Below are 27,725 nucleotides of genomic sequence, written 5' to 3' on the forward strand. Positions count from 1 at the left end.
TGCTGCCTGGTCTAGGTCTGAAGTAGCATGAGGAGGCACCGTGAGGTATGGGGGAAAGCTGAGGCAGGTGCTTCCTGCTCCTGCTCTGCCTGACATCCTGGCACTTCCAACAACCCTGAGGTAGGAGGTGAACCCGAAAGCAGATGTCCCCAGGGAGAGTGATTTGGAGCAGAGAGGGTCTAGGTTTGGAGCCTTGCCTAGGTCCCTGCTCAGTAGGGTAGAGGAGGAATAGATACCTCTATGGAGGAGAGCTGAGGAAAGAATTTGGACTTGTTCCTGTCTCTGGCGTAGTGGTCCCAGGCTAGGACTGGGATATTCGGAGGAAGCTCCCCTTCCCTAGGCCTTCACCAGGAGCCTGTAGACCTGTCACCCAGAGTGCACCCCCTCCAGGCAGGCGGGGTGCAGGAGGCGACGGGTGGGTCCCCACCAGCGGGGGCGGGGTCCCGTGGGGCCGGGGCGGGGCAGGCGGCGGACAGGGCCGCCCCTTTCAGCGAAGGGCGGGCGGCCTTGGCCTTTAAACGCCAGCGGACTGGAGGCAAAGGGGAGGCCCGGGTCACTCCCTAAACCATGCCCTTGCTCTCCGGGCCAGAGCGCGCCTGAGCCTCCCGGGCCTCGGTGTCCCCGCGGGTCCCGCGCCGCTGTCTCACCGCGATGCAGGCGCACGCGCTGTTCCCCGCCACGCTGGGCGCGCTGGCCACGCTGGCTGTGTTGGCGCTGGCCCGGGAGCCCCCGGCGGCGCCGTGCCCTGCGCGCTGCGACGTGTCCCGTTGTCCGAGCCCGCGCTGCCCCGGGGGCTATGTGCCCGACCTTTGCAACTGCTGCCTGGTGTGCGCTGCCAGCGAGGGCGAGCCCTGCGGCCGCCCCCTGGACTCGCCGTGCGGGGACAGCCTGGAGTGCGTGCGCGGCGTGTGCCGCTGCCGTTGGACCCACGCCGTGTGTGGCACGGACGGGCACACCTATGCCGACGTGTGCGCGCTGCAGGCCGCCAGCCGCCGCGCGCTGCAGATCTCCGGGACGCCGGTGCGCCAGCTGCAGAAGGGCGCCTGCCCCTCGGGTAAGCTCCCCCGCTCATCCAAAGCCTTGCTCCAGGGAAACTGAGGCCCAACGGGAATCTTCCCGCTGGGCAGCCTTTTAGGAACAGTTCAGGCTATCCTCTGGCCTCCTAGGTGGAGATTTGAGACCCCCCACGAGGTAAATGCTGTCCCCAAAGCCACAGAACAAATTAGAATTGAAACCTAGTGTAGCAACCTGGTAGTGTCCGGTGGACTGCGGGGCTCCGACCCAGCCACACTCCTGTAGAATCCTCCGGTAGTTTAGACGGGAACGAGTGACGAGCAGTCCTGTTTGGCCTCTGTCTTCAGTTTCAGCTCTTGGGGTTTTCTTCTGTCAGGGTGTGCTGGGTGCCGATTCTGTGTACCCGTTTTAGGCCCTGCTGTCTGTCATTGCGGGGATTCAGAGTGGCCAGGCACCTGGGCTGCTCTGCTGCTATCTTGCTTGTGTTTGATACACCCTTCCCTCGTCTCCCATGTGACAGATACTATTAGCATCAGGCTCGGAGCAGGGATGGGCAGGGATGGCGGTGGGTTTTGTTCTTCCCAATTGAGCCATTTGTGTGTGAGCAATTTCTGTGCCTGCCTGTCTCTGAACTGGTAGCATTGCATCGGCACGAAGCAGACCACGTTAGTACTCTTGAGACTTCTAGACGCTAGAGGGAACAGAGTCGGGGGAGAGAGGAGGAAGATCCTCAGCCTGAGGATCACGCAGGTATCCACCGTCACTCAGATCGGGAGAAGTGGCTGAGAGTGTTGGCAAGATCTATAGACCTTGAAGTGTTGGGGCTCTATAGACCCGCTGTCCTTAGTTGAATTGCTTCATTGGATTCTGGGTACTCATCCATGAATGTCCTGATGACAGGCCTGCGAGAGACGCATGCAAGGAATACTTAGTCCCATCACAATGCATGCTGGGTTCGAGTCTTACTTCCTGTCCTGAGTGTATTATTGCTGCTGTGGGGTGAGGCCCCCAAGAGAGATGTTGAATTTGAGACGGTAAATAGAGCTCCCTGGCAAAGATGGGGGAGGTTAGAGAGGCCTGGGCAGAGCAGAGACCAAGATCTAGGCTAGAGCACTGACCACTACAAAAGCTCAAGGTGCCAAGGCAGTTGGCAGGCACAGAATACAGAGAGGAAGGACGCATTACCAGAGATGTTAACAAGCCGGGCTCCGCCACCCTTCCTCATAGGGCCAATTAAAGCAATGTGGCCACATTGGGAAAAGGAACAAAGAAGTCCAGTGACAGCTTCCCACGTCCATCTAAGGGTACCAACATGACGCTTAGGCTTAAATAGAGGGACAGAAGTCAGAAGTATGTATGACCAAGGAGCTCTTGCCCATCCTTGATCCCTCGCTGTCTCAGATCCAGCCTCTCCTGCGAGCGGGCCTGATGCATCCTTCTCATTAGCTACAGCTTTTCTTCTCCTTCTCCCAGCATGAGATTCCTGGAGAAATTCCAGTGTCTCAGGGCCCATTGTCTCAGTAGTCTGATAGCCAGATGGAGGGGCACAAGCGGTCTTCTTAAGTATCCATTCCTGTCAGATGGTTACAGCTAGCCAGGGCCAGTGACCTTGAAGCTGACACCTCTCCATTGCCCACTTTGACCTGGATGGTCCAGAGACATCATTCACATAGGCTGCTATCTCCCGACGCACAGAGGCTTCACACGCTAGTGTGAGTGCCACATATGGATGGAGACTGGTCCAGTTCCCTGTTGCTAAGTACTTCGAAGAGATAGTAGCAGCCCAGCTCCTGCCAGCTCAGCTGACAACACTGCCCCAGGACACTGAGGTCTCGGCCTCCGTCACCACGTACCTGTCGTCACCTCCTGTCCACTGTGAGTGTGGTCACTAATAAGCCTGACCGCAAACCACAAGGCCCAGATGCTCTGAACTCATGTATGTGCTGGTGCCAGGGAGAGCTGATGAGCCCCGCTTGCGGGTGATGTCCGAGAAGGAGGCTTCTGTGGTAGTGGGGGCTTAGGACAGATTGGGTAGCAGAGGGAGACCAAGCCAGCACTGGTTTTTGCTGTCTTCCATCTCCCTTATCCTCCTGCCTCACTTTCCCTAGCAGCCAGGTGACCTTGCTCAGTCTGTCCTGCATGTTACCAACAAGGCCCTCTCCAAGATTGCCCCCCCCATACTTAGCTGGACTTTCAGGCCCCATTTCTACTACCTGACACACACACACACACACACACACACACACACACACGCACGCACGCACGCACGCACGCACACACGCACGCACACACGCACGCCTGTCCTCTCAGCTTCTTGCTCACTTTGGACCTCATGGTGTGTAGGGGAGTGGAGGGGGGATGCAGCACCTGCTTGCACACAGTTGGTGATGTTAAATAAACGTCTGGGCCCATGGCTCCCTGGAGCTCTCCTGGTCCCTGTTAGCTGGCTTCATCGGGAGTGATGGAAGCTATCGAATCCCACCTGCATGGTAGAAAAGCCTTCTCAAGAGAAGGGTCCCTTTGCCAGGATGACCTGTGTTCAGGGATCTGCTTGTAGGTGGCTGCCTGCTGGCTCCCTGGAGTCCACGTACCACAGCCCCTCTGTGGCATTAGACACACACCTGTTACTGGAGCTCAGAACTGGAAGCCCTGGGGCAGTTCCCACACGGATTTAATAGGCAGCTTTTAGTGTGCAAGGCCCAGCCAGCCTCTCCCAGTTTGTTTATGTAAGAGCTTTGGTTGGCTTTTGTGTTCACTCCTCTTAGCAGCTTCTAGGGGGTTGGAATTCAGCATTTGAGACTAACCAGGCAAGAAGATGTGGCCTCTGTCTGCCCCTCTGCCTGCTGGGACAGCAGAACTGGACAGCAGCATGACTGTGGGTGAGGACTGGCAGGGTTCCAGCGGCTTTACGTATTTGTTTGATAGTGGGTAGGATCGTGTGTCATGGCCTGGTACAAGGAGGAGCTTCATGAAGTGTGAGTTCAGAAGCTCTGTCTCAGCCAGGTCCCTTTCTTCATCCACCTCCAGGGCATGCAGAGGTGGCCATGGTGCTGTGTGAGGCTAACGCTCCCTAGACAGAATGGCACTCATCACGGTGGTTGACCTGCTGACCCTGTGCCCTATACCATCAAGTCTGTGTGTGCCCCCTAGCCTGTGGGAGCTCTGGAGACAGTGAGGCAGGCAGCCTTCCTGGCCTTCACCGTCAGCTCCAGGCCTATGCAGCTATCACAGCAGGCTGGGATGGACAGTCTGGGCTTTGAGGGAGGTGGCCGCCAGAGCTCCTAGGGTCATGTGTCTCAGACTCTTCCCACCACGTCTGAAGCCTTGAGTTCATCACGGAATAATGTTGAGGTATCTTATAAAGATGGTGAAGTGTGCCTCCCTAGCGCTTTCAAAGTAAAGGGGAGCTTACCCCTGGTCCTCCGACTCCCTATTGCTGGTCTGATATGCCATGGTCCTTGAGCCCCATGAGGAGCTTGCCTGCCCTAGAGGACACTGGTGAAGAGGTGGTTAAGTTATGAGAAATACAATGCGGTCACAAGCCCTTGTTCTTGGGACTGCAGAAGCATTGTATGCCCCAACTACATGCATGACAGACACCTGACAGACACATGACAGACACAGATACATGCCTGGACACCGCAAGCTCTGCCTGTATATCCATGGCACCAGAGTGGCCTGCAGGCCGTGGACACGTCCAGCTGAAGCTCCAGAATATCCAGACCCTGTACTCAGAGGCCTCACCTCCTCTGTCCCAGTTCTAGAGCTAGACTCTTGTACCGAGGGTCACTTGCCTCTGTACACACAGCCCCCTTGCCATATGCGCCAATCCTCCATTCCTCAAGACCAAGGCCAATAGGGCACCAACCCTAAGGTCACACTTGTCCCCTCACAGGGAGCCTCTCTAGGACAGTGGTTCTCAATATTCCTAATGCTGCGACCTTTAATACAGTTCTTCAAGTTGTGGTGACCCCAACTATAAAATCATTTTCATTGCTGCTTCATAACTGCATGATATTCAGGGTATCTGATATGCGACCCCAATGGAGTCACCACCCACATGTTGAGAATCACTGCTTTCGAGTATTTCGGTGCTTGGGTACCCAAGCTGCGCTGGCCCTGGAAGTGAACAGAGAGCAGAGAACACGGCTCCTACAGCTTCAGCCGTGCCTCAGCTTTCCCGCCTGGGTGGCTGATCAGTTCAGTTTTTCCTTCTTCTAAAAGCTTGCCTGTCCCTAAGTGACCCACAACCCCCTGGTCACAAACATCAGCTGAAGATCCGTCTGTGGTTCCCGGGGGGCCTTGCTGCCGTCTGTGGCCCTCAGACACAGGTCCTGCCCAGGGAATGGAAGACAGGGGAGGGCAGCTGCCAAACCTGGAGCACAGATGCCACACACCACCTCTCCTTCACAGCCACAGCCCTGGGCGCTAGCCCAGCTGCAAGGCGCACAGCACACCAGGCGGAGGGCACCAGGCCCAGCATCGGCCTCACTGAACTCTCCGAGGCTGATTCGGCGGCTGTTTTATAGGTTGGGAAACAAGGCTTAGAAAGCTCAGGTGGCCTGCCCAAGACACGCAGCCAGACCCCTAAACCTAGGCACAACCCCCCCCCCCCAGCTCTGTGCTGCTCCTCGGGAGGTATAACAGCTGGTTAGCTTCCAGGAGAGCCCAGCCCTGACCTGCCTTTGGCGAAGGGCCAGCCTGGCGCCTCCGGCTGTGAAATTCCAGGCTCTGCTGGCTGAGCCAAGTCCTGGAGGAGGTGCTGCCTGCTCGCTACCGTACTGCGAGGCCATTCTTACCACTTCACAGAGATTCCCAGCTCTGCTTATGGAATGCCCTTCCACCTGTGACTGAGTGGAAAGGGGCAGTAAAAACGGGCACTTGTGGGGTGCTCAATGCCGCCTTCGGTCTCCCGGCCTCATCTGAGCAGGAAACATATGCCATGTCGACATTTATTTGCTGAACCCCATTAGGCCTCACCCCACACCAAGCTGGCACAAACCTGGCTGGCGTCCCAGGGAGAGATGCCACCGTAAGAAAACGGAGGCACAGTGGATTTAGGAGACTTGGGGGGTCTTTCTATGAAGTGGCAGAGCTGGGGACACCACTGAAGAGCCAGACATGGGGATCAGAACCAGGTTCCTTTTTACGTTAAGTGCGCTGGCTGGGCTAATGCACACGCTTGTCCATGCTGTGTCTTGTACACCTCTGGCGGGTATGGGTGTGGCTCCCTGTTTGGCTGGATGTGCAGTACACAGCCTCGGTAACGGTTTTAGGGCTCCCCTGTAGTGTGCCATTCCCTTTCCCATCCTGTGCCTTTGTGTCCCCATCTCTTCCGTGGCAGTTGTGGCTGTCTGGAGCTAGCTCATCACCCGGCTTGAGGAGCTTGAGGATCACCGACTCTCACTTAGGCAGGACTGCTGGAGGTGGAGCCCGGAGGCCAGCTCCCCCCCTCCATCCCCAGGGTTACTTCTTACAACCTGCCTTTCTTCTTGAGGCCCCAGACACCTGGCCCTGATGGCTGTGCTCTGTGTCAGGCTGCCGGACAGAACTTCCGGGCCTTCAGATTCGGTTTATTTTTGAAAAACAGCAAAAACAAAACAAAAAGTAGCGCCAACAGCTGAGTGTGCTGAGACTACGGCCTTCAAAACTTGGCCCGGCCTGGCATGGGGGTGGGGCTGTTAAGAAACCCCAAATAAACAGAGCTGTTTCCTGGCCCAGCCAGGCCAGTTTATGTGGGAAGCCTGTGGTGGGGGCTTGGGGCCCTCTATGTGACTCATGGTGACTCATCTGAGAGTGGGGGCTGGATTAAAGAGCCATGTCTGGCAGACTGCAGGGTTCTCTGACCTGGGGTAGGGGTAGGCCTGCTATGCCAGGATAGCATTCATACTCAATCTCAGTTTTCTGGGCTGTAAAATGGGCCATGGCTGCTGCTCTGGGGCCTGGGTTCCAAGCTGGTGGCCGGGCTGAGGAGGTTCTAGCTGGTGGCTGCATCCTCCTCTTTCCTCTTGTCAGGAAGCTCATGGGGCTGCTTGTGCTAGTCACTGCTGGGCTGTGGGGTAAGCCAAACATGTCTCCTGTGTGGGGCGCGAGTGCTGGGGAATGGGCCCATGTATAGTACCTCACTGGTTGTTCTGTGGTCCTGAGCATGGTCAGCATGGATAGGGCGTGTTATCCTGGGCCCTTGCTCCAGGCCTTGGCATCTCCCCAGTTACCCAACATGAATAGTCCTAACTGACAAGGCCCTGAAGATCAGTTCCTCACTCTGGAATGACAAATGGCCTGAGATGGGAGGAGCATCATGGTGGGATTACCAGTTGGCTTAAGGCCGCAGGTCAGAGCCCAAGCAGCCTGGGGGCACAGGGACTTATCTATCATGCCTTAGCTCCTGCCTCAGTTCTACCACTACCCATAGTGAGCCTGGCAGAACAGGTGGGCAGAACCTGGGGAGGGTCCTGTGGGTCCTGGAAGGGCCAAGCCCTGGGATGGACTCCGCAGTAGAGAAGACAAGGTTCTTCATGTTCTCCATGCTGTCTGTGAGGAGGAGAGTGTTCCCTCATCCTTGGTCACAGACACGCGGGGCCCAGCGCTCAATCCACATAGACAACCTCTCTGATCACTTCTGGCCAGTCAGGGGCAGTAGATGGCTTTGGCTGTACCGGAGCCCTCTGCACGCCCCATCTCACCCTGGGTTCCATCTGTCCCCGCCCTGTTCACACTTCTTCATCCCTGGCTGGTCACTTGCTGTCCCTCACTCACTGCTCGTTGACACCAGGCCTGGGTTCACAAAGGCTGTGGGCAGGTGTGACTGGGTTAACTGCACCAAAGACTGGGCTAGCCTCAGTTTCCCCACCTTTACTATTGAGGCTCCATTCCCCTTAGCCTGCCACCCTGGGAGTCAGAGACATTGTCAGGCTGTGTGCGGGGACAGCAATACCCCACAATCGTTTCAGAGCCTACATCGTGGTCCACACCCCTCTTATGACTGCTGCGATGGGCATGTTTTCCTGGGACATGTCTCAGAAAGTGATGGCTTCCTGGGACAGGGCATGTCACTGTTTATATCCCTATCAGTTCACCCAGGCCCCAGGAGGGGTCATTTTCAGTCCCACTTGTCAGATGGAGAAGTCAAGGCCCAGAGAGGGTAAGTGACTTGTTACAGGCCACACAGCTAGAAGACAGCAGGTCCAGCTGAGCCCAGTTGTATGCCGCTCTCAGCCCTGTGCTTATTTAGAGCCCAGGAAGCTCCCATAAGCACCACCAAGCAGCCTGGTGTCAGAGACGGGACCTGGAGGTCTCAGTACAGGCTCCTGTCACCCACATGCCTCTGGCCTGTGGTCCTGGCAAGCCAAAGCCCTGTTGCTGATGGCGGCTGAAATCAGAGCCAGTGATGAAGGTTCTGGGGACTGACTGCCTGGCAAGTAGGCCTGGGCTATGGCCAAGTCAGACAAAGGCGGGGTGCTCTCAGGAATCTATAGCCCGCCCAATGAGGAAAGGCTTCACAGAGGCCAGATAGGGGTGGCTCAGGAGAGGAGGCCTCAGGGGCTTTCACTGTGTCCTTAACTAACAGTACCCTGGCCCTCAGGCAGAGAGAGGCAGAGAGTCCCCTCTTCAACACACTGCTGTTACATGGGAGCAGGCAAGGGTCCAGGGGCACTGGTCCCCAGCATTAGTACTGTGCTTCTGGGAGCAAAGATCCAAACCTCTCTAAGACTCCTGCCAAACACTGAAGAGTCCAGTGGGAAAATGCAGAGGCTCAATCCCAGAAGCCCCAGCTAATTCTCCAGGGTAGGGGCCACCACCCCCAATGTCTGGGTACCCTTGCACTTCTGGGGAATGGGGTACAGAGCATGCTGACATCGGCTCTCAGTCCAGGCAGGGGTCTTCAGCTGGGCCTCTTCCACGGTGGGCTTAGGGGCTTGCTGGAAGCCAGCAGATCTCACTGATCTCACTGGTCCTTGCTGCCAGCGCAGGTCTCCACCAGCTGACCAGCCCTCGGTACAAGTTCAACTTCATCGCCGACGTGGTGGAGAAGATCGCACCAGCCGTGGTCCATATAGAGCTGTTCCTGAGGTGGGTGCCCCACCCCGCCCCACCCCCAGTTGCTCCACAGCTTCCTAGTCATGCCTAGTTGCCTTGTTGCCAGCTGCCACTCAAAGGAGACCTCATTCCAGCAGCCAGGGACATAGCAACAGGTGGGGCGGGATAAGTAGCGTCTGTTGGAATTTGGGGTATCCGGGGGCTGAAGGTTAGCCTAAAGTGTGCCCCCAGGAGTCTAGGAGTTAGAGAGAAGCGGGGGACAGTCCCACTGAGGTGACAGCTCTAAACATGGCAAGTGTGTCTGGGTCAGGCATGAGAGAGGCTTCATCGGGAGGGTGGGGGAGGACTGAGTTGAGGTGGGTGAATAGGGAAGCACGAGAGAGGAGGCCCACTGTGTGTTGTGTGGTCTAGCCTCCTGGAAGGATCTCTCTTTACAGACAAGGGTGGAGCCTCCTTCCTTCCTCCCACACCCAGTATTCTGTCCCAGAGATGTCTGTGCTGGATGAGGAGGCCCTGCCTTCTGGACACACCACCGGAGGCCCCATCACTCACATCCGGTCCTGAAGTCTCAATTTAGACCCCCCAGAGAGAAGCCGGAGGTGGCAAGGGCCTTAGGACTCCAGACACAACAGCCTCCACCCTTCTCGCCCTGCAGCTGGGTGGGAGAGCCAGCTGGGTTGCTGAAGCCAGACAGGAGCCCACCTGATAGGGATCAGGGAAGCTGGTGACCGGCTTATTAGTCTGACTCCGGTGTGGAGCTGCCTGGCTACCAATGTCAATCACCATCCCTCCCTCTGTGCTCTGGGGCCAGCTGTGTGTCAGACCACTCAACCTCCCGCCCACTAAGAGAGCCAGAGCCTAACAGTGGCGAGATGGGGGCAGGGTGTGTGAAGGGAGGATGAGCAGTATTCACCCGGGGTCTACCCTGAGCTCCGGACCAAGTAGGCTCTGAGTCTGCTTTCTTAAGCCATCCTGCTCTTAGAAGAGAAAGCCAGATGCCTGGAGACTCAGCCTCTGTGGACTGTGGAACCCTTCTGCCTGCTGGGTTCCTGCTTTGACTGACAGCTTTTGGACCTATGCATGGCAAGGCTTTTCCTGTTAACTTGCCCCTGAGCCTTGGAGGCAGTTCTGAATTCTCCCTGTCAGGAGATGGGAACAAAGGCCTAAACTGAATACACACATACATACACACACACACACACACACACACACACACACACACATACACACACACCCCATACACAAACACCACACATACACCACATACACACACAAACACACCAACACATATATTCCCACATCACATTCAAACACCACACACATACACCACACACACTCCCATATCACACAAACACCACATATACACACCACACATACATCACACACACACACACACACACACACACACACACACACACACGTCCTATCACACCTGGGACTGGGGTTTGACTCCAGGCTGTCTGATCCTGGAGCACAGCACCATCCTGTCATACATGATTTTCCCTGGCCTTGTCTTCTGCCCTGCGGTAAAATCGGAGACATGTCATTGAGAAAATTACCAATAGAGGCACCATGAGGCTGTCTCAGCCAAAGGGTGCTGAGGAAGGTCCGTGTGTCCCTAGAGAGCCTGGGGCACTAGCCCTGCGCTGGCTCATGGTAGGCTAAGGCAGCTTGGCAGCAGTGACATCTGGCCTGCAGAGGCAAAACTTCCTGGGTGGGCAAAGCCAGGTGGGGCAGACAGCACAGAGCCTTCTAGCCACAAGCCTGGACCTGGGGGGGTCCTGCCTGCAGCCCAGAGAGGAGCTGGGTGTAGCAGGCCTGCGGGGCTTCTCAGAGAGACATGGCTGGTAGATGGAAACTAGCCGTAAATGCCGCAGTGACCTCGCAGGATGCTAAGCGGCCTGACGTGGTGGGAGCCCTGCTCTGCCCTGCCTCCTCCTGCCTGACCCGCATCTCAGACTCCCTGGACAGCTTTGTACAGCAGTCATCACCTAGGACCAAGTCACAGAGCCCCACAAGGATTAAACAATTGGGGCACATTTCCTACCGCTCTGGAGGTTGCCCGTCAGCATGCACCCCCACTTTTTTTTTAAAGATTTATTTATTTATTATGTATACAGTGTTCTGCCTGCATGTACACCAGCAGGCCAGAAGAGGGCGTCAGATCTCACTATTGATGGTTGTGAGCCACCTTGTGGTTGCTGGGAATTGAACTCAGGACCTCTGGAAGAGCAGGTGGTGCTCTTAACCACTTAGCCATCTTAATAGTGGTTCCAGGTGTCCTCGGGTTGGAGGGCATCCTTCCCACCTGTTTTCCATGGTCCCCCCTCCTGCCTCTTCCAGCTTCCTGTTTCTCAGGGTACTGATGCTCGGACATAGGACCCCAGCTGCATCAGAATATCACATCCCTGTCACACCTGCAGAGACCTAGGAGGTCACACTCATGGAACTGTGGTCAGGACTGGAAGTCTGTTTGGGGGACACCAGACCCACAGATCTCCCATGAACTTTGAATGAACTTGTCCCTGGCTCCAGAGAGCACATAGGATGTTTGCTGCTTTCCCTGGTCCTGCAGGCTGATGTGACATTTTGAAAAGACTGACACATACTTGAGAGTGCTAGAAACGTTGTGCTCCTTCATCTGCTCAGTGTCCTCACGTCCTGTGTCCTTTTCTATGTCACCCTGAGGAAGGTTCCAAGCTGCATCAACCTTCTACCCCTCTCATCCTGAAAGTAGGGCCAAGGCACCATAAGCAGACAGCCCATTTCCCAGATGAAAATACTGAGTCTCAGAGGTTTACAGAGCCTCCCCGAGGGCAGCTAGGTCATAGGTGGGGTTGGACTGGCAGTTAGAGTCCTGACTGTTTGTCTCCAGGGCCCTGCCGTCAGGCGTTGGTGCCACTGTGGGCTGGTGCACGCTGACATGTTAACAGGTACTGTCTTTCTCTGCAGCAAACTGCAGACCAGAGGTGACGGTCACAGCTTTATGGCCATGAACTGGCTCCAGCTTCTGTGTTGCCAAGGCCACACCCACAAGTGTCAACCTCTGTTCAAAGCCCAGGCGGTGTAAGGAGTGGTCCCCCAAGCCTGTGTTCATTCACTCCACATGGTTCTGCTACCTCCGCCATGCTGATTCCCCCCGGCTAAGGCCTTACCCTGAACATCCACTGTGCTTTCCCGTGCAGACACCCTCTGTTTGGCCGAAACGTGCCACTGTCCAGTGGTTCGGGCTTTATCATGTCAGAAGCGGGTTTGATCATCACCAATGCCCACGTGGTCTCCAGCTCCAACACTGCCTCGGGCCGGCAGCAGCTCAAGGTGCAGTTGCAGAACGGGGATGCCTATGAGGCCACCATCCAGGACATTGACAAGAAGTCTGACATCGCCACTATCGTAATCCACCCCAAGGTGCGTGGACTCCCATCTGGGGGTCCCTGTCACAAAGGAAGTCATCCACACCTTCCACCCCTGTGCCCACACCTACTGTGGCCACCAAGGCAGACCTGTGCCAGGGCCACAACAGCTTCTAGAATCTTAAGAGGCCTTGGGCAGATTAGAATTCTCATCACTTGGAATCTGAGGGGAAACTGTGATTCGGCAATGCTAGATCATACATCTAAGGTCCCAGCTAACAGTGGCAAGAAGCCTGCCAGGCCTAGATGCAAGTCTTCCTCAAATTGTTTTTTGTTGCATCCAGTGGCACCAATGCATGGCTCTAGGATGGCAATGGGGGTTCCTATATTCCTATGTGAAATACAGTGTTCAGGTACCTAGAGTGCCAGAGATGGTCTCAACTTCCCTGTGTCTGTTAGGGTTCCAAAGTTCTTGACAGGACTCTGGAGAGCTACATACCCCTCCCTGTGGTGCCTTTGTTGGGTCCAAGCCTGGTTGTGTCTGTAGCATTAAGCCAACTTGAAGAGCAATCTGTCACCACCAAATCTCAGGCTTAGCTGGGCAATAGAACAGGCCTTTAACCACAGCACTTAGGAATGAGAGTTTGAGGCCAACCTGATCTACAGAGTGAATTCTAGGTCTAGGTTAGGCAGGAATCCATAAAGAGTCCTTGTCTCAGAAAACAAACAAACCCCTGGGCTCAACAGTGTCAGAGGCCAGGCCCAGCCTGTATGCTCTGTACCGCCTCATGACAGACATTTCTGGCCTCCTAAGATAAGCCTTGGTTCTATGGACTCCAGCTCCAGTCTCAGCCAGCTGCTGGCCTGGCCTCAGTTCACAGTGGAGACATGTCTCACCCTGGTCTCGGGGCTGTGAATAGCCTCTTTCCTCTCCAGAAACCAGCCTGACAGGATCCCTCTTCGTGGTCTCAGCCTCCAACTCTTTCACACCACCCTTCTCCTTCCAGAAAAAGCTCCCCGTGTTGCTCCTGGGTCATTCGGCAGACCTGCGGCCTGGTGAGTTTGTGGTAGCCATTGGCAGTCCCTTTGCCCTGCAGAACACCGTGACAACAGGCATCGTCAGCACTGCCCAGCGGGATGGCAAGGAGCTGGGCCTCCGGGACTCAGACATGGACTATATCCAGACAGACGCCATCATCAATGTGAGTCCTGTGGGTAAGGCTGACCTCAGCGGCATCTGACCAGCTTGCTCTCTGTCCCATCATTCAGCACACTACTATCTAGGAAGGCCTTTCATTACCTCAGGTAGAGTGCTCACTGCGTGACTGCCTCCCTGAGACAGTCACCTTCAACATCGGCAGAGAAGGGGTGGCCCGGTCATACCCCTGGAAAGTCTTAGCCTGCCCTGTACAGCTTGTCACCTTGCTAGCATTAAGGTTATGATGGATGGCACCACCACATTCACACAGCTCCAAGCCTGGGTGCTGTTGTGTGTACCCCTGTGTCCGCCATGACTGCTAGCTGGAGTCGTTCATGTCTGTAGAGACTACCAGACTTCAGACGTGGCCTGTCCTGAAGGTACCGAACAACTGGCGGGTTGCTGAGGCACAGAAGCACATGGTTTTTGCAGAAACCTGGAGGGTCAGTGGGATGGGCACCAAAGCAGTGGAAGTCAATGTCTGTGACCCATCTTATCACTGGCTGGAGTCAGTGGTGGGGGAAAGAGCTTGGGGATCATCAGGGGGTTCGTGGCACGGCTAATATAGTGTTTCCTCCTTTACAGTATGGGAACTCTGGGGGACCCCTGGTGAACCTGGTAAGTGCTCCCTAAAGTGCAGTGTCTGGTTGTCTGAGGCTTTGCTCACACAGAGGCACAGGCTGGATATAGGGACAAGCCCGATAGTGCAGCTCTAGGAACTGCACATCCAGAAGTCAGGAGTGTGGCTGGGTTGGAGGCCCAGGAATACTTGAGCCCCAGGCCCATGCTGCCTGGAATCCTTAGAAACAAGTGAGAATGGTTGCCAAGCTGGGACCATGTGCTCCCCGGTGGCACTGGGTAATGGGGTCCCAGAGCAAGCTCTTACCACCCTGGACCTCGCTGTCCTTGGTTATAATCTCCGGTGAGAGGAGAGACCAGGTCCATGAGCTCTATTACTCCTTGTTCTAGGGTCAGGATCAGCTCCGTCCCAGCTGAGATTTTTCCAGAATAGGGCAGGAGGTTCATCCAGGATCCAAGGTGGCACAGCCTGCCCCTAGGGAACCTATCCACAGAGTGGATAGTGTCCACACTTGATGGACACGTAGCGTGCATGCTACGTGAGTGTCTGAGGAGGTTCTGAAGGGACACAGGACTCACCACTGAGACAGACGAGGGGGTGGGAACATTAGGGTATGGAGATGAAGGGATAGGTGGGGAAGGGAATGCCAAGGGCAAGACACAGCACATGGGTGTGCTGCCAGGGCAGGAGAACACAGCAATGCGGCAGCCTGTGGGTTGGGGCTGTGTCCTGCTGGCACTCAGGTGACTTGACTGCCTCATCCACACTGGTGATTCTCCAAGTAAGGTTGCTGATGGAGAGTGGCTCGTGTGGTAGGGCCTGGGATAGAGTCTTAAGTTTCTGTCCTTGGCTGCAAAGAGGTTCCTTGACAATCCAGTAAAGCCCTGGCTAGGTTGTCTAAGGCGAGTACCCTGTGCCTCTCCCATGGCCAGGCTATTGAAAGGGGTCCTGTCCAGGAGTGGGTCCCACTGCAGGGGCAGCTCCTGCTATGGTTGCATTGGCCCCGTGAAGCCGGGCAGGGTGGGACCCAAGCTCAAAACAGATTATGGGGTGTTGCCCTGGGCCCACTCACTGGTCTCTGCTTTTGTAAGGAAGGGATAGAAAGGGCCCAGGGCTCTGATGGGAATAGATGATGTTCTGGGTACAGTGGACACTGATTCCTAGACCAGAAGGGCTGGAGCTGGAGAGGCAGGCTCAACCTGACAACTTCTCTAGAAGCCTTTTCCAGGGGTAGAACAGAGAAACCCCAGGATTTGGAGGTGTACAGGGTTGGGGTAATGTCACCAACCCCGATGTGACCCAGAGATTCATCTTTACAGGATAGCTGGGGACTGGTTGGGGCATCTCAGTGGGACACTGACAGCCAGCTCTGCCTCTGGAAAGATTGCTCTCACACCCAGCTCAGCAGCAGTCTGTGGTGTACTTGCATCCCCCTCCCCCCCCCAGTAACCACTATACTCTGCTTGCTTTGCCCAGGACGGTGAGGTCATTGGCATCAACACACTCAAGGTTGCAGCTGGCATCTCCTTCGCCATCCCTTCAGATCGCATCACGCGCTTCCTCTCCGAGTTTCAAAACAAGCACGTAAAAGGTAAAGAACTCGCCAGAGGGGCAGGTAAGGCAGGGCCCCCCAGGATGAGGCCCAGCCTCACTCAGGTTAGCCAGGGCCCATCTGCAGGGGCTACATACACCATATTTACTCTTAGATTAGGCCCCTCACACACACCCCAAACCAGGGCATCTCATCTCCAGCTTCTCTTAGGGCCTTCCTCCATTCCTCTCAGCTCATGTACACATTCAACCCCTGCTCCTCCAGATAGCTTCTCCCCAGGTCCCACTATCCAAGCTTGAACCTCCAGGGCTCCTCTTAGTTGGCAGAAAATTTTGTTTCCTTCCTCCCACCTACCTGTCCATCCATCCATCCATCCATCTTCCTTTCATCTACCCACACACTCAACCCATTCATCTATTTATCCATTCCCCAATCTACCCATTCATCGGTATGCCAGTCCACCTATCCATTCTATTTACCATTCCATCCATTCATCCACTTACCTGTTTGTCTACTTAACTACCCACTCATTTATTCAGTTACCAATTTATCCATCCATCCATCCATCCATCCAATACCCATCCATTAATTCATCTATCTACCAGTCTACCCACTCATCTATACATTCATTCACCTGCTCATTCATCTTTCCATCTATCCATCCATCCATCTATACATCTTCCCATTCATTCACTTATTTATCCATCCATGCATCCGTCCACCCACACATCTATCCATCCATTAATCCACCTATCTACTCATTTACTTGCACACACACCAAGTCATTCATCCACCCACCCATGGATTCGTCCATATACTCATCCACCTATCCTTCTTCTTCCTATCCATTCACACTTCTACCCATTCATCTACCCATCCTTAAGTACTCTTTTCAGCCTATGAGTCAGCCCAGTAGGGTATCCTCTGTTCCAAGGGGGCAAAGCACAAGAACCCAATCCTTGGAAGTCACCTTCTACCAGTCCCGATCCCCTCACCCCAGTCTAAACAGTTTCTCTTGCCCTCTTGGGTGGCCATCTGCATCCCTCTAGATGGAAGGCTTGCTAAGGACAAGGTAGCTCTCTAGGTGAAAGCACACTAAGCTTTTGAGTTGATGATCATGGCCACTGTGCAGAAAAGAGCCACACTTCTAGTTTCAGGCTCCTGAGGGCCCCCACCTTCCCATTCAGCCCAGTGAGCTGTCAATTGCCATGTGTCTCCCACACCCACCTCCTGGCTCATGCCCAGGCCTGACCCCGCCCTGCCGCCCATACCCTCACACTGCCTCCCTGTCTCCTCGTAGCCCTCTCACCAGCACTGCACTGAGAGCAGGAGCCTTCCTTCTGCTCGCCCCTCTTTTGCGGCCCCACCAGCCACACACACGGACCCCAGTACAGCCGAGACTGGTCCTATGAAGAACTGCAATTGAGGAGCCTCATTCTGTTCCGAGCGGCCCTATGTGAAGAAGAGAGCAGCAGGCAGGGCCTGTCCCTGCCAGGAATCCGAGGCACCTTCTGGTGAACAAGGGGAACTAGCCACCTTTTCTCTTTGCTGGTAGGAAGCTCGGAGCCAGACCAGGGCTTCTGGATCCTTGGTAGCCTTGGCCCTTTCCTCTAGTGATCAAGGCTTTCCGGTTTATCCTGTTTATGGGATTGAAGCTCCATCCAAACATACTGGCCCGTGGGCGACTGCTAGGCTGGAAATGGGCCAGTGGCCTCCTGTCCCTTCATTCTCTCTTCTACTCTCAGACAAGAACTCCATGGAGCCAAATCTGCCCCTCTGTTGCAAAGCAACTGTCCTAGTCGCTCAGCCCGGGTTCTGGGAAAATGTTCACCCCCATCCCTAGAGCTCTGTTATCACGCAAAGACAGCGCCCGTCATCTGAGGGTCTGATGAGGCTTAGCTAAGTGGAGTCTGTTGACTTAAAGTCCTTTTGAAATTTGTGCTTATTTATGCTTTTCTATTTTTAAATAAAAGCATCAGATTATCTGAACCCAACCACTCTAATTTATTTAACACATTCCTTTTATTATATCAGGGAGGCATTGAGTACATCTCTTTTCTCATCCAGGGGTGGATGCAGGGGCCTCTGACAGCCTTCAGATTATGGAGTGATATGACCAGAGCAATACTGTTCAAGGGAACTGCCCCCTCCGCTGTGACCCAGGAGCTTCTGGGTAACAGGAGAGGAAGGCTTTGGGCAGGGCCAAAGACCCCCTGCCTCCTCAGCTCACAGATTCCCTTTTCCCCTGCCTTGTGGAGTCCCAGATGAGGAGGTGGGTGGGCCAAGGTAGTACAGGGGACCCACCAGAGAGGTAGGGTCTGGAGCAGGATCTTGGGCTAGGCCCTGAGCAGAGCAGCAGTTCAGCTGTGCCTCTCTGCATCCTTCAGGGAACAGGAACCTTGACAACTGAAGATAAACCAGTCTTAAACTCAGAGGTCTGACCTAGCCTCAGGTCCTTCCCAAAGCTGTGGAGTCAATGGCAAAGGCATGATTGGCTGAGAACACAGCCCACTGGGCCTTCCCTCATGTCGGGAGGGAAACCCAGAGAACCTTGAAATTATATGACATCTGAATGATGAGCCTGGATAGGAGAGAAGGGGAGTGGAGGAGCTCAGGAAATGGGGGATGTGCCTATCCCAGCTGTGGGCAGTGCAGGATAGCCCAAAATTCCAGGGTGCCAGTGGGGGTGGTGCTGAGCTCAGAGCAGAGGATCTACATGGGCTACATGTTGGGGGCATTGGAGGTAATGGTAAGTTAGACAAGTTGGCTGCAGGGCAGGGGTCAGTGGCTTAGAGGAGGTAAGGAGACATCAGGGTATAGCCACCTTCTCATGGTTGAGTCAGGCTTTGCTTGAAGGTTGAGGCACTGGGATTTACCAAAAAGCAAGAGGTGGCATGGGAGCCAGGGACAGGCTTGATGTTATGAAAAAAGGGACAGGGTCAACCAGAGGCTGAGGAGCTGCCACAGACAGTTGGCTGAGGTTCCTTTGCCTTGACCTAAGAGAAATCACAGACAAGCAAAGGGCAGTTCCCTTAGTGTTGATAGTCCCTAGGTCCAGGGGCTCACAGACTGAGCTTCAAAAGGTCCAAGAGTTACTTCTCCAAAGCTCTGGGTGTGGGAACCCTCTGCTTGTCAATTTTCCCCACCGCTCTCTACATCTAGAGATTGTGATCCTCTGCCCCTCTCTGGGTTCTTCATGGTCTTTCAGTCTGTAGTATTGTGTCTTGACCGTCTTCCTTGAGAGTCTACCCTCTGTTGATCTTTGGAACTCTGCAGAGCTTCAGGTGGTGTCAGAGTCTCTATCTCTTGGTGGCTCTCGGGAACTCTCGGCTCCCTCTTGGGGCTACAGCTTTCGGGTGTCAGGGTCTATAGCTCTTTAGTGGCTCTCTGGAACTCTCAGCTGCTGCCAACCAGACTGGGGAACTTTTTTCTTTTCTTTTTTTTTTTTTTTTTTTTTTGATCTGCTTTTTGTGCAACCAGTTCAGCCCATTCTACTTGTGATAATGATCAGAAGTAAGCAAAAGACCAGGCAGGAAAAAGCCTTTATAGGGGCTAGAGGGATGTGTCCTTATATAGCTAGGAAAGACTTTGGTAGGATTTTACCAATCACAGCACAGCTTTCTGTCCACAAGCCTCTCATGAGAGCAGCCGCTTTCTGCCAATCACATGCAGTTTGTGATTGACAGCTCCCTCTGGAGAGGTGCTTCCTCTCCCACCCACCCACCCCCGCCCCACCCCGCCCCAAACTTCTTGAAGATTGCTGCCTCCAGTGCTAAAGCATCTGCATCTGTGGACAGGGTTGTTTGGAGGTCACCAAGGCTCCTCAAGGCTGGAGTGAGGCTTCCCAGAACTCTCTGGAGCTGGCCTGACTGCAACGAGACACCCCTCCGGGCTCCGGCTGCAGCTGTGGCTGCAGAGGTTCTTGCAGCTGGAGTGGAGCTCTCCCTGAGGACTGCGGAGTGTACACAACAGCTATGCTGGCTGCCAAAGAAGGGTTTGCTTGGCTTATGCACCTTCCCACCCCACCCCTAGCATCTCCCCTCCCCACCCCCGCTCAAGGCTTCGAGTCAGAAGGACCTGTCATGTTATTCAGGGGACTGAATGGCCTGCTCCAAAAAGCTTGCCCTATTTAAAGAAGGAACGAGCCCAGAAACACTAAAATCTGCATACACTAAGGAACCTGTATGGGAATAATGTCATCAGTGTTCCCTGCTTCCTCTTAGGAGCAGGCACCCCTCTGACCTGCCTCAGAATGAGCCCTCACATGTGTGAAGCTCTGGCTGGGGCTTTGCCCTTGACATTGTTTGGAGGGGTGCATGAAGATGGCACTTACTGTAGCCACGGCTCTCTAGGTCCGGAACATTCTCAGGTCCCAGCTATCTCAGCCCTTTAAGATAAGCCTCTTCTCTCCCCCCCCCCCCCCCGTAGCTGGTGATTCTGTTGCTGATGGGGGTACTTGAGGACAAAGTGAAGATTCCCACCTGTGCTAGTCTCTTTCCAGCTGGGCTGCACGTGCCTTACAGAAGGGATTTCCCCAGAGTTAGGGACAGGATGCAAGGGCTGACAGTTACAATTACACTAGCCTTAGAGAGTCGACAGGACACCTCCCTTCCCTCTGTTCTGTATCTCACCCCATCAGTGTGTCTAAATATCCAGCCTCTGTGGTCGGTGACCTGCAATGGGAACCCCCTATCTAAGGATGTCCCTGAACTCAAAAGTAGTCCCAGGTTTCACCCCTCACAGGAAAGACATGAGGCCCTGCTCCCCACACCTATGGAAAGCCGAAGTTTTGTGCTTTTTTTTTTTAACATGGCCTTGAGCTACAGGCCAAGTGGAGGAGGAAGGTGTCAAAGGAGGGGTATCCTGTACACCTAAGCTTAGGGCTCGGGCTTCATCCTGTCCTGATCCAGGTTTCCACATTTAGGCGGCATCCACAGTGATGCCCTGGACTCCCCACTTCACCTCCCAGCCGCTCCTTGCATGAGCTGATTGTGCAAGTGCTTATGGGATATCACATGAATATCAGGAGCACTGTACCTGCACCCAACCTGCTGAGTCCTCAGTTTAGGGCGCCTCTCACCCTCCCTGAGTCCTATGCCCTTCTGCCACCCATCTGCAAGAACCTTCCAGTGTAGATCTGCACTGACCCCACCACTACTCCATCGCCTGGCATCACCAGCCACCAGAGTCCTAGCTCACAATGGCGCTACTCCAGCCACCCCACAGATCCTCCCACAAGCCTCAGAACTACAGGTTAAGTATGTCTGTGATTCAAGTAGAATCTAAAGTCTTCTATGGCCAACCCAACTCCTCTGAGCAACGCTGCTACTCATTAATCATTTGCTTCGGATAATGGATTATTCTGACACCATTTGCTCAAAGGACATTCCTTTCTCCACCTAAGTGTTTTCCCAGCTTTACCACAAAACTAATTAACCCAGTTCTTCTATCAACTGGTCATCCTGTCCCAGTGCTCATGGCTTAGCATCTGCAGATCTCCCAGGAAGTCCTGAGGGCCAGTGGTCTGAGCCCTCCCACTCTGCTGTCCCTTATCATCTCTGCTTTCTGAGCTCCTCTGTTCCAGATACAGTTGAGAATCAGCTTTTCAATTCTGTGGAAGAAAATCAAAAGTCTGATGGTATTTTGAGTGGGCTGCAGTGCCTCTGTCAAAGAATTTGGGGGAATTGGTGTTTTAACAGTGTTGCACCCTCAGATCCAGAATCGCAGCGTCTGGCTTTTCTCGGCATATGCTATACTGAGTATACAGTCTCCAGGCCAATCTGATGGCCTGCTACCAGGATCTACAAGCAAACTTGACCTTGGTATGTTCAATACTTGATAATCCATGGGTCCTAGTAGCTTCTTGGTAGCTTTCGCTGTATTTTCTATGTAGATGAGTGTGTGGTCTGTGAATAGAGAGAGTTCTTTCATTTTCCATCTGAACGGTCCACCTGCATCCCCAATATTGAAGAATAAAGGTTTGGAGAATAGGCTTCCTTGTCCAGTCCCTGCAGGAAAAGGCATTCAGTCCTTGCCATTGGGCATACTGCTGGCCAAAGTTTGTTGTTGTTTTTTTTTTAAGTTAAAAAGCTTCTCTTCTGTTTCCAGCTTCTTTGTAGGTACACAGTGTGAGATTTTGCCGAGTGCTTTCTGCATGTCTTTTTGGCTCATAGTGTGGTTTTCCCTTTTTAGTCTACAACATAACTAAATTAGCTAATTTTTGTCTTTTTGTCTTTTTTTTTAATTTTAAGGTATTGGGGACTGAACCCAGGTTGTATACATGCTCTACCACTGAGGCATATTCCCAGCAGTCTTCTTTCTGTTTTGAGTCAGGGTTTCCATACATCACCAAGGTTGGCTTTGAACTCACTCTGTTCCTCAGGCAGGTCATGAACTTACCACTCTGGCTCAGCCTCTGGAGTAGCTGGGATGACAGACCTATGCTAAATCGGGCTGATCTTTTAATGTTAAACCACCCCATGCATGCATGGACAAAATCTCTCAGCCCTGATGCATTATGAATTTTGTGTGTTGGATTTGATTTAATGCAAGGGTTTGAAGCAGCTCTGTCTCTATGAAGACAAGAGGTTGTTGCTCTAACTTCTGGGTTTGGTCAGGAAACACCAGGATCATCTTCACTCCCCTGGAGGCACCTGTTGAACCTGGGCCGTTTCTTTCTTGAACCGCCTGCCAGTTTTAGCAGCAACATCATCTGAGTCTGAGCTCTTTCCGGGAAGATTTTTAACCACTCATCACCTTCTCTACTAGATGAAGGGCTTTGTGACATTCATTTCTTCTTGAACGGATGTAAGTGTTTCGGGTTTTCCAGACTCTAAGTGGTGGAATGCATGGACTGCAGCAGTGGCTAGCTCTCCTAGCAGCCTTGTGAGGTCCCTAAAGCTCTGCAGCAACAGTTTCTCTCTAATTCTTGACACTGGTTACTATCTGTCTTTTCCTTAGGTTCATCCTGGCTAATGATTTGTCTACTTTATTGATTTCAGAGGAATGGCTTTCGATGCATTCATTTCTCTGCTGAGCTGTTTTACAGCTTATTGATTCATATTCTTACCTTTTCTTTTGCTCCCTTTGAGTTTCATGTGGCCACTTTTTTTCTTGTTTTCAAAAGGAATCTGAAGTCACTGGTCTGGCTGGGGCTAGAGAGATAGCACAGCAGTTAAGAGTGGTTACTGATCTTGCAGAGGACCTGAATTTGATTCCTAGCACCCACAAGGAAGCTCTAACTCCAGTTCCAGGGGATCTGACACCCTCCTTTGGTCTCCATGGGCATTGAATGCATGTGATGCACAAAACATACAGACAAAATACTTGTGTGCATAAAATAAAAATAAATGCTCTTTTTAACATTTTTATTATTTCTGAGGGAAGACAATGTGTGCCATGGCATGCACATAGAAGCTTACAGAGCAATTTTGTGGAGTAGTTATCTCTTTCCACCTTTCTGTGGGGTCTGGGGATCAGGCTGAAGTCCCCAAGCACACTTTACCTGCTGAGCCATCTCACCTGCCTGAGGCCTTTTTGTTCTGACATGGATGCTTACTTATGCTCTTTGCTTCTGAGAACAGCCTCTGTACCCTGAAAGTTTTTGGTTAGGGATATTTTCATTTAGGTAGTTGAAACTATTTTCTCATTTCTCCTTTTGCTTTCATCTCTGGAGATGGCTTCTTACCATTTACTTCCTGGGCATTTGGATTTCATAGACTCTTTGTATTGTTGATTTCTGGTTTAATTCCACCATGTTCAGGGAATTTTAGCGAAATGGGAAATTGAAAGGTGTCAAGCCTTGCTTTGGGTTCAGAACCCATCCCTGAGCAGCCAGAAGTCGGGGTGGGAGAAATAGGAGAGGGGAGAGTTTGGGGAGGCCCTTGAAAGCTGCACTCACCTCACTGATCAGTGCTCTCTGGGCATTATCACGTGATGTTGCATTTACAGAGAGGGCAGAGAGAGGCATGAGTTCAAGCCCCAGCAAGGACATTGGGGCACCAGCAGTGAGAAAGCTGGAGGAGCTGGAGAGAGGAAGGAGCTCAGCTGGGGGCAAAGGTGAGGGTTCAAATGAAAGGTGGGAGGACTGAAGCCACCTGCCCGACTAGAGAGCAATCACAAGGACGAGGCAGCTCCAGGCCCCTGCTCATAAGCAAAATGACTGCTGGTTCCAGGCCCTACTGAGTCTCCTGTGGGTTCCCTTCTCAGTGACCATGTGTCCTAACTGAGCCCACTCTGTTCCATTTCCAGACTGGAAGAAGCGCTTCATTGGCATCCGGATGCGAACCATCACACCAAGGTGAATGCCATGGGTGACACCTCTTTGTCCTCCCACAAACCCCTTCCACATGCTGACCACTACACCCAGCTGCTGGCAGGTGCTAGAGGGGTCGGACCATTGTCTGATGGATTCCTTTTGCTCCTTCACAACTCTATTTAGATGCCCCTCTGCCAGGAAACCTCTGAAATTTTCTTTCTGGGGCCCCTACAATAAATAATTAAACTGGATGGCTTAATACAACCAAAATATATTACTTCAGAGTTCTGGAGGCCAGAGACTGAAATCAGATGCCCATGAGTCTTACTCTGGGAGGTTCCAGGGTGCATCCTTTCTGTATCTCCTGACTCCTCATGGCTGTGGGTATTCCTCCGCAGGCTGTCATGTCCCTTATCCCTACCCATCTCCACATGGCCTCCATCCTGTGTCTAAGCCCCAAACTGCCAGTCACTAGATATCAGAGCTACCCAGGTTTACGACCTCATCTTAAGATACCCGATCAAGTAGAGTGACAAAGTCCTTGTTTCCAGTGTCCCGGTGGCTGGTGTCCCTATCTCCACAGGCCACTCATGTGAGAAAGCATCCCCCTGTTTGCACACCCTACTCTTTTTAGCACTGAGGTGCCCCACGGTGTTGGAATGGCCCTGTCAGGCATCCTTCTCACTCTGCCTGCCACCCTGACTGTGAGTTCCAGAGAGATAACTATGTTCCCACTCACTTCTTGGCTCTGGCCCTGGTAGAGGTTCAGAGCAAAGGAGCGGGTGCCTGGAAATACAGGATGGAAGTGCTAAAGAAGGGAGTGGGGAGGAGGGGGACAGGACGGTCCAGGGTTGTGAAGGAAGTTACTACATTGTGAAGCTCCAGGGATAACTTCAGGATAGTCACCAACCACCGTAACTCACTTGTCCTGCTTCAGTAGCCGTCAGTCTAAGGAGCAAAATTTAAATAATCTGCAGTTAAGACCAATATACCAACTCATCTTTAAATTGTGTGTTTCTCCAACCAACCATCCCCCTGCCGTCTGTCCAGTGTTCTCTGTCCATTCCATGAACTGAACCATTCTCCATTTCTCCATGCCTTCTGTCCATCCGCCCATCCATCTGTGCTCCCGCTACCACCCTTTATAGCCTGTCCTCCCATATAGCTGCCCCCTCTCCACCCTCGTAGCCCATTTTGGCCACTGAGCAGAACCATCTCATGGGGCTCAGGGTGTTCCGGGAGTCCATGGGAGGCTGTCCAGCTTGGGTGGCGGTAGAGAGCGGCAACCCCATGCCAGGGAGCTGGGCCGGAGGCAGGATGCTGACACAAAACTGCCTTTCCAGTTTGGTGGAGGAACAGAAGGCCGCCAACCCAGACTTTCCAGCAGTCAGCAGCGGAATATATGTGCAAGAGGTCGTTCCCAACTCACCTTCTCAGAGGTATGCTCCACCAGCAGAGACAGAGCTGCTGACTGCCAGGCGTGGGGGGAGGTGTAGGCTAGGACTCCTCACTGCCCTTATGTGACCCCAAGCCTCCTGGCAAGGAGCTGTGGAGTCTGGCCTCTCCTCCGAGCCACAGGAGGGATGAACCATCCCTGAGAGTATTGGCCACGCCTGTCCTTGGCGCAGAGGGATCTTTCCTTGGAGATGCAGAGGTTGAAGAGTCCCTGCTTGCAGCCGAGACAGGGACTCCAAGCCACTCTCTCCAGAAAGAACTGGCTCTGTAGTTTTCTTATCTGTATAAAGGACATGTTTTTTTTTTTTGCTGACTCCCTAGCGCAGAGACTTTGTCATGGTGAAATAAGAAAAAGGCTTTGTTTTTAAGACATCAAGAATTACAGAAATGTTATGTAGAGACCTGGTATGGTGGCATAAGCCTGTACCTTCAGTATTTGTGAAATAGGATCAGAAGGACACCAAAACCCAAACAAAGCAATGTTAAGTATTGGAACACCATGAGTTGAGGCTGTGTAACCCATGTGAGTACACCCTGGTACTCTGGCCTCTATCTCATCTATGCCATGATCGGTAGGTCACATCAGTGGTTTTAAACTGTGGTTCTGGAAACTGGAGGGGTCCCACAGGCTGCTCTGGGGAGATGGATCTGCTTCTCTTTCTACAGTTTGAACATCACTAGCCACCATGTGCTTTATCAAAACTATTTTGCCAAACTGCTGTTGCTGAGCTCAGTGAGCCCAGCCTGAACCCTGAGAGTATGTGCGTGCTAACCGTCTTTCTCCTGGTTGGCAGAGGTGGCATCCAAGATGGTGACATCATTGTCAAAGTCAATGGACGACCCCTGGCGGATTCCAGTGAGCTGCAGGAGGCAGTCCTGAACGAGTCCCCACTCCTGCTGGAGGTGCGGCGGGGCAATGATGACCTCCTGTTCAGCATCAGGCCTGAGGTGGTCATGTGAGGCTTACTTTTCTCTGGTGCCATGCCAACGCCCACAGAAGGTGGGGGTCCCAACCTTCATGAGATCAGAGCAAAGGGATGCTTGGTCTTCAGCAGGGCCAGCAGTCTCCTCTCTGAGTCCAGGGCTGAGCCTGAGGCTGGGCCTAACCAGGAGTCTGGATTTCAGCCTTGACCCTGAATTCCAGTTGCAGTTAGAGGAAGCACAGTGTCCCCTGGACCAGATGCTCCTGATATTACTGTCTGAGTTTCTCTGGACCTAAAGGCTCCTGGGGACTTCCCTGGAAGTCTGTCTTTTCCCCAGCCTCCCACCCCTGCCCTCAGGAAGGCCCACCTCGCTCCCAGCCCACCTCCTCTCCCTTGTATCCCAGAGCCTAGACCTCTCCCTGTCACACAGGTACTTTCCTGACACCACCAGGCTTCCAACTGCCTCAGCACCCCCTCATGGTAAGACAGGGGCTGCTTGCCCTGCCATCTGGCATCCCCAGAGGACAGACCCTGCAACTGTCCCCTGGAAAAGCCAGGGTCCTGACCTGGAGCAGGTGAACATCCCTCACTGCTGAGCTGAGCCCTGCGCTGGTCCAGGCGGGCAGGTAGCAGCAAAGTGTCATGATCACAGGGTTTCCAACCCTGACTGCTCATTCTCCCAAGCTGACCACGTGGTGGCCAAAGAGGGAGTTGGTACCTGCCTGAGGTGCAAGGACTGAGCCACTTCACCTCTGCATGCAGTTCGGGACACAGCAGCCTGCAGGCTCCCAAGGGCATCTTCGTTCTCCCTAGTGTTTCAATTGTATTTGTGAGCTTTGCTGTAAAATTACACCCCCCTCCCCATGTTGCTTGTACTGTATGTTTCTCTACTGTACGAAATTAAAGTTTACAAGCACATAGCAACCAGCCAGAGAGGTGTTTGTCCAGCACTAGCTGGGGTCTTCCCTGCAGTACATCACTGGTGCCAACCTGAGGACCTGCAAGTGGCCTTTCCAGGTCTGTACAGTGTCAAACATGAGTGGCATGGAACACACTAGAGCTGCCTGCAGCTGTGGGCAGCCTATGTCAGGCTACTGGGGACAGTTCCTGCACATCCAACTTAAGATCTTATTACCTCTCCCTCCTGACACTAGCCAACTCCTTGTTTGCTTTGGGAAACAAGATCATTCCTGCCAAGCAGTTAGAAGGGCATGTGGCCCCCAGTGAGTTCCCAACCCCTTCCATGCATACCCGGCCATGTGGCTGAGCTCTGTCTCTGCTCCCCACCCCCCCCTTTTTTTTTCTTTCACAAACACTGCCCACAGCCCACAATGGCTGGGAGCAGGAAACAGT

General features: G+C 53.4%; 1 protein-coding gene across 4 annotated transcripts; it reads left to right on the forward strand.

Moving 5' to 3' along the window:
- The first annotated feature begins 210 nt into the window (after positions 1–210).
- Htra3 (HtrA serine peptidase 3) lies at positions 211–27,299 on the forward strand. Of its 4 annotated transcripts, XM_021654915.2 has the most exons (9): positions 524–1,054; positions 8,988–9,087; positions 12,240–12,462; positions 13,415–13,609; positions 14,191–14,223; positions 15,662–15,776; positions 23,988–24,036; positions 25,338–25,433; positions 26,244–27,299. In XM_021654915.2, the coding sequence occupies exons 1-9, from the start codon at positions 652–654 to the stop codon at positions 26,407–26,409; spliced, it is 1,380 nt and encodes a 459-aa protein (XP_021510590.1). In that variant the 5' UTR covers positions 524–651; the 3' UTR covers positions 26,410–27,299. The 4 variants fall into 4 exon arrangements, with proteins under 4 accessions (XP_060221433.1, XP_021510591.1, XP_060221432.1 ...); XM_060365450.1 differs by lacking the exons at positions 23,988–24,036; positions 25,338–25,433; positions 26,244–27,299 and adding an exon at positions 17,038–17,727 and having other exon boundaries at positions 211–1,054; XM_021654916.2 differs by lacking the exons at positions 23,988–24,036; positions 25,338–25,433; positions 26,244–27,299 and adding an exon at positions 23,688–23,977 and having other exon boundaries at positions 518–1,054.
- The last annotated feature ends 426 nt before the right edge of the window (positions 27,300–27,725 follow it).

Source organism: Meriones unguiculatus, chromosome 12 (assembly GCF_030254825.1).
Source record: "Meriones unguiculatus strain TT.TT164.6M chromosome 12, Bangor_MerUng_6.1, whole genome shotgun sequence".
Lineage (NCBI taxonomy): Eukaryota > Metazoa > Chordata > Mammalia > Rodentia > Muridae > Meriones > Meriones unguiculatus.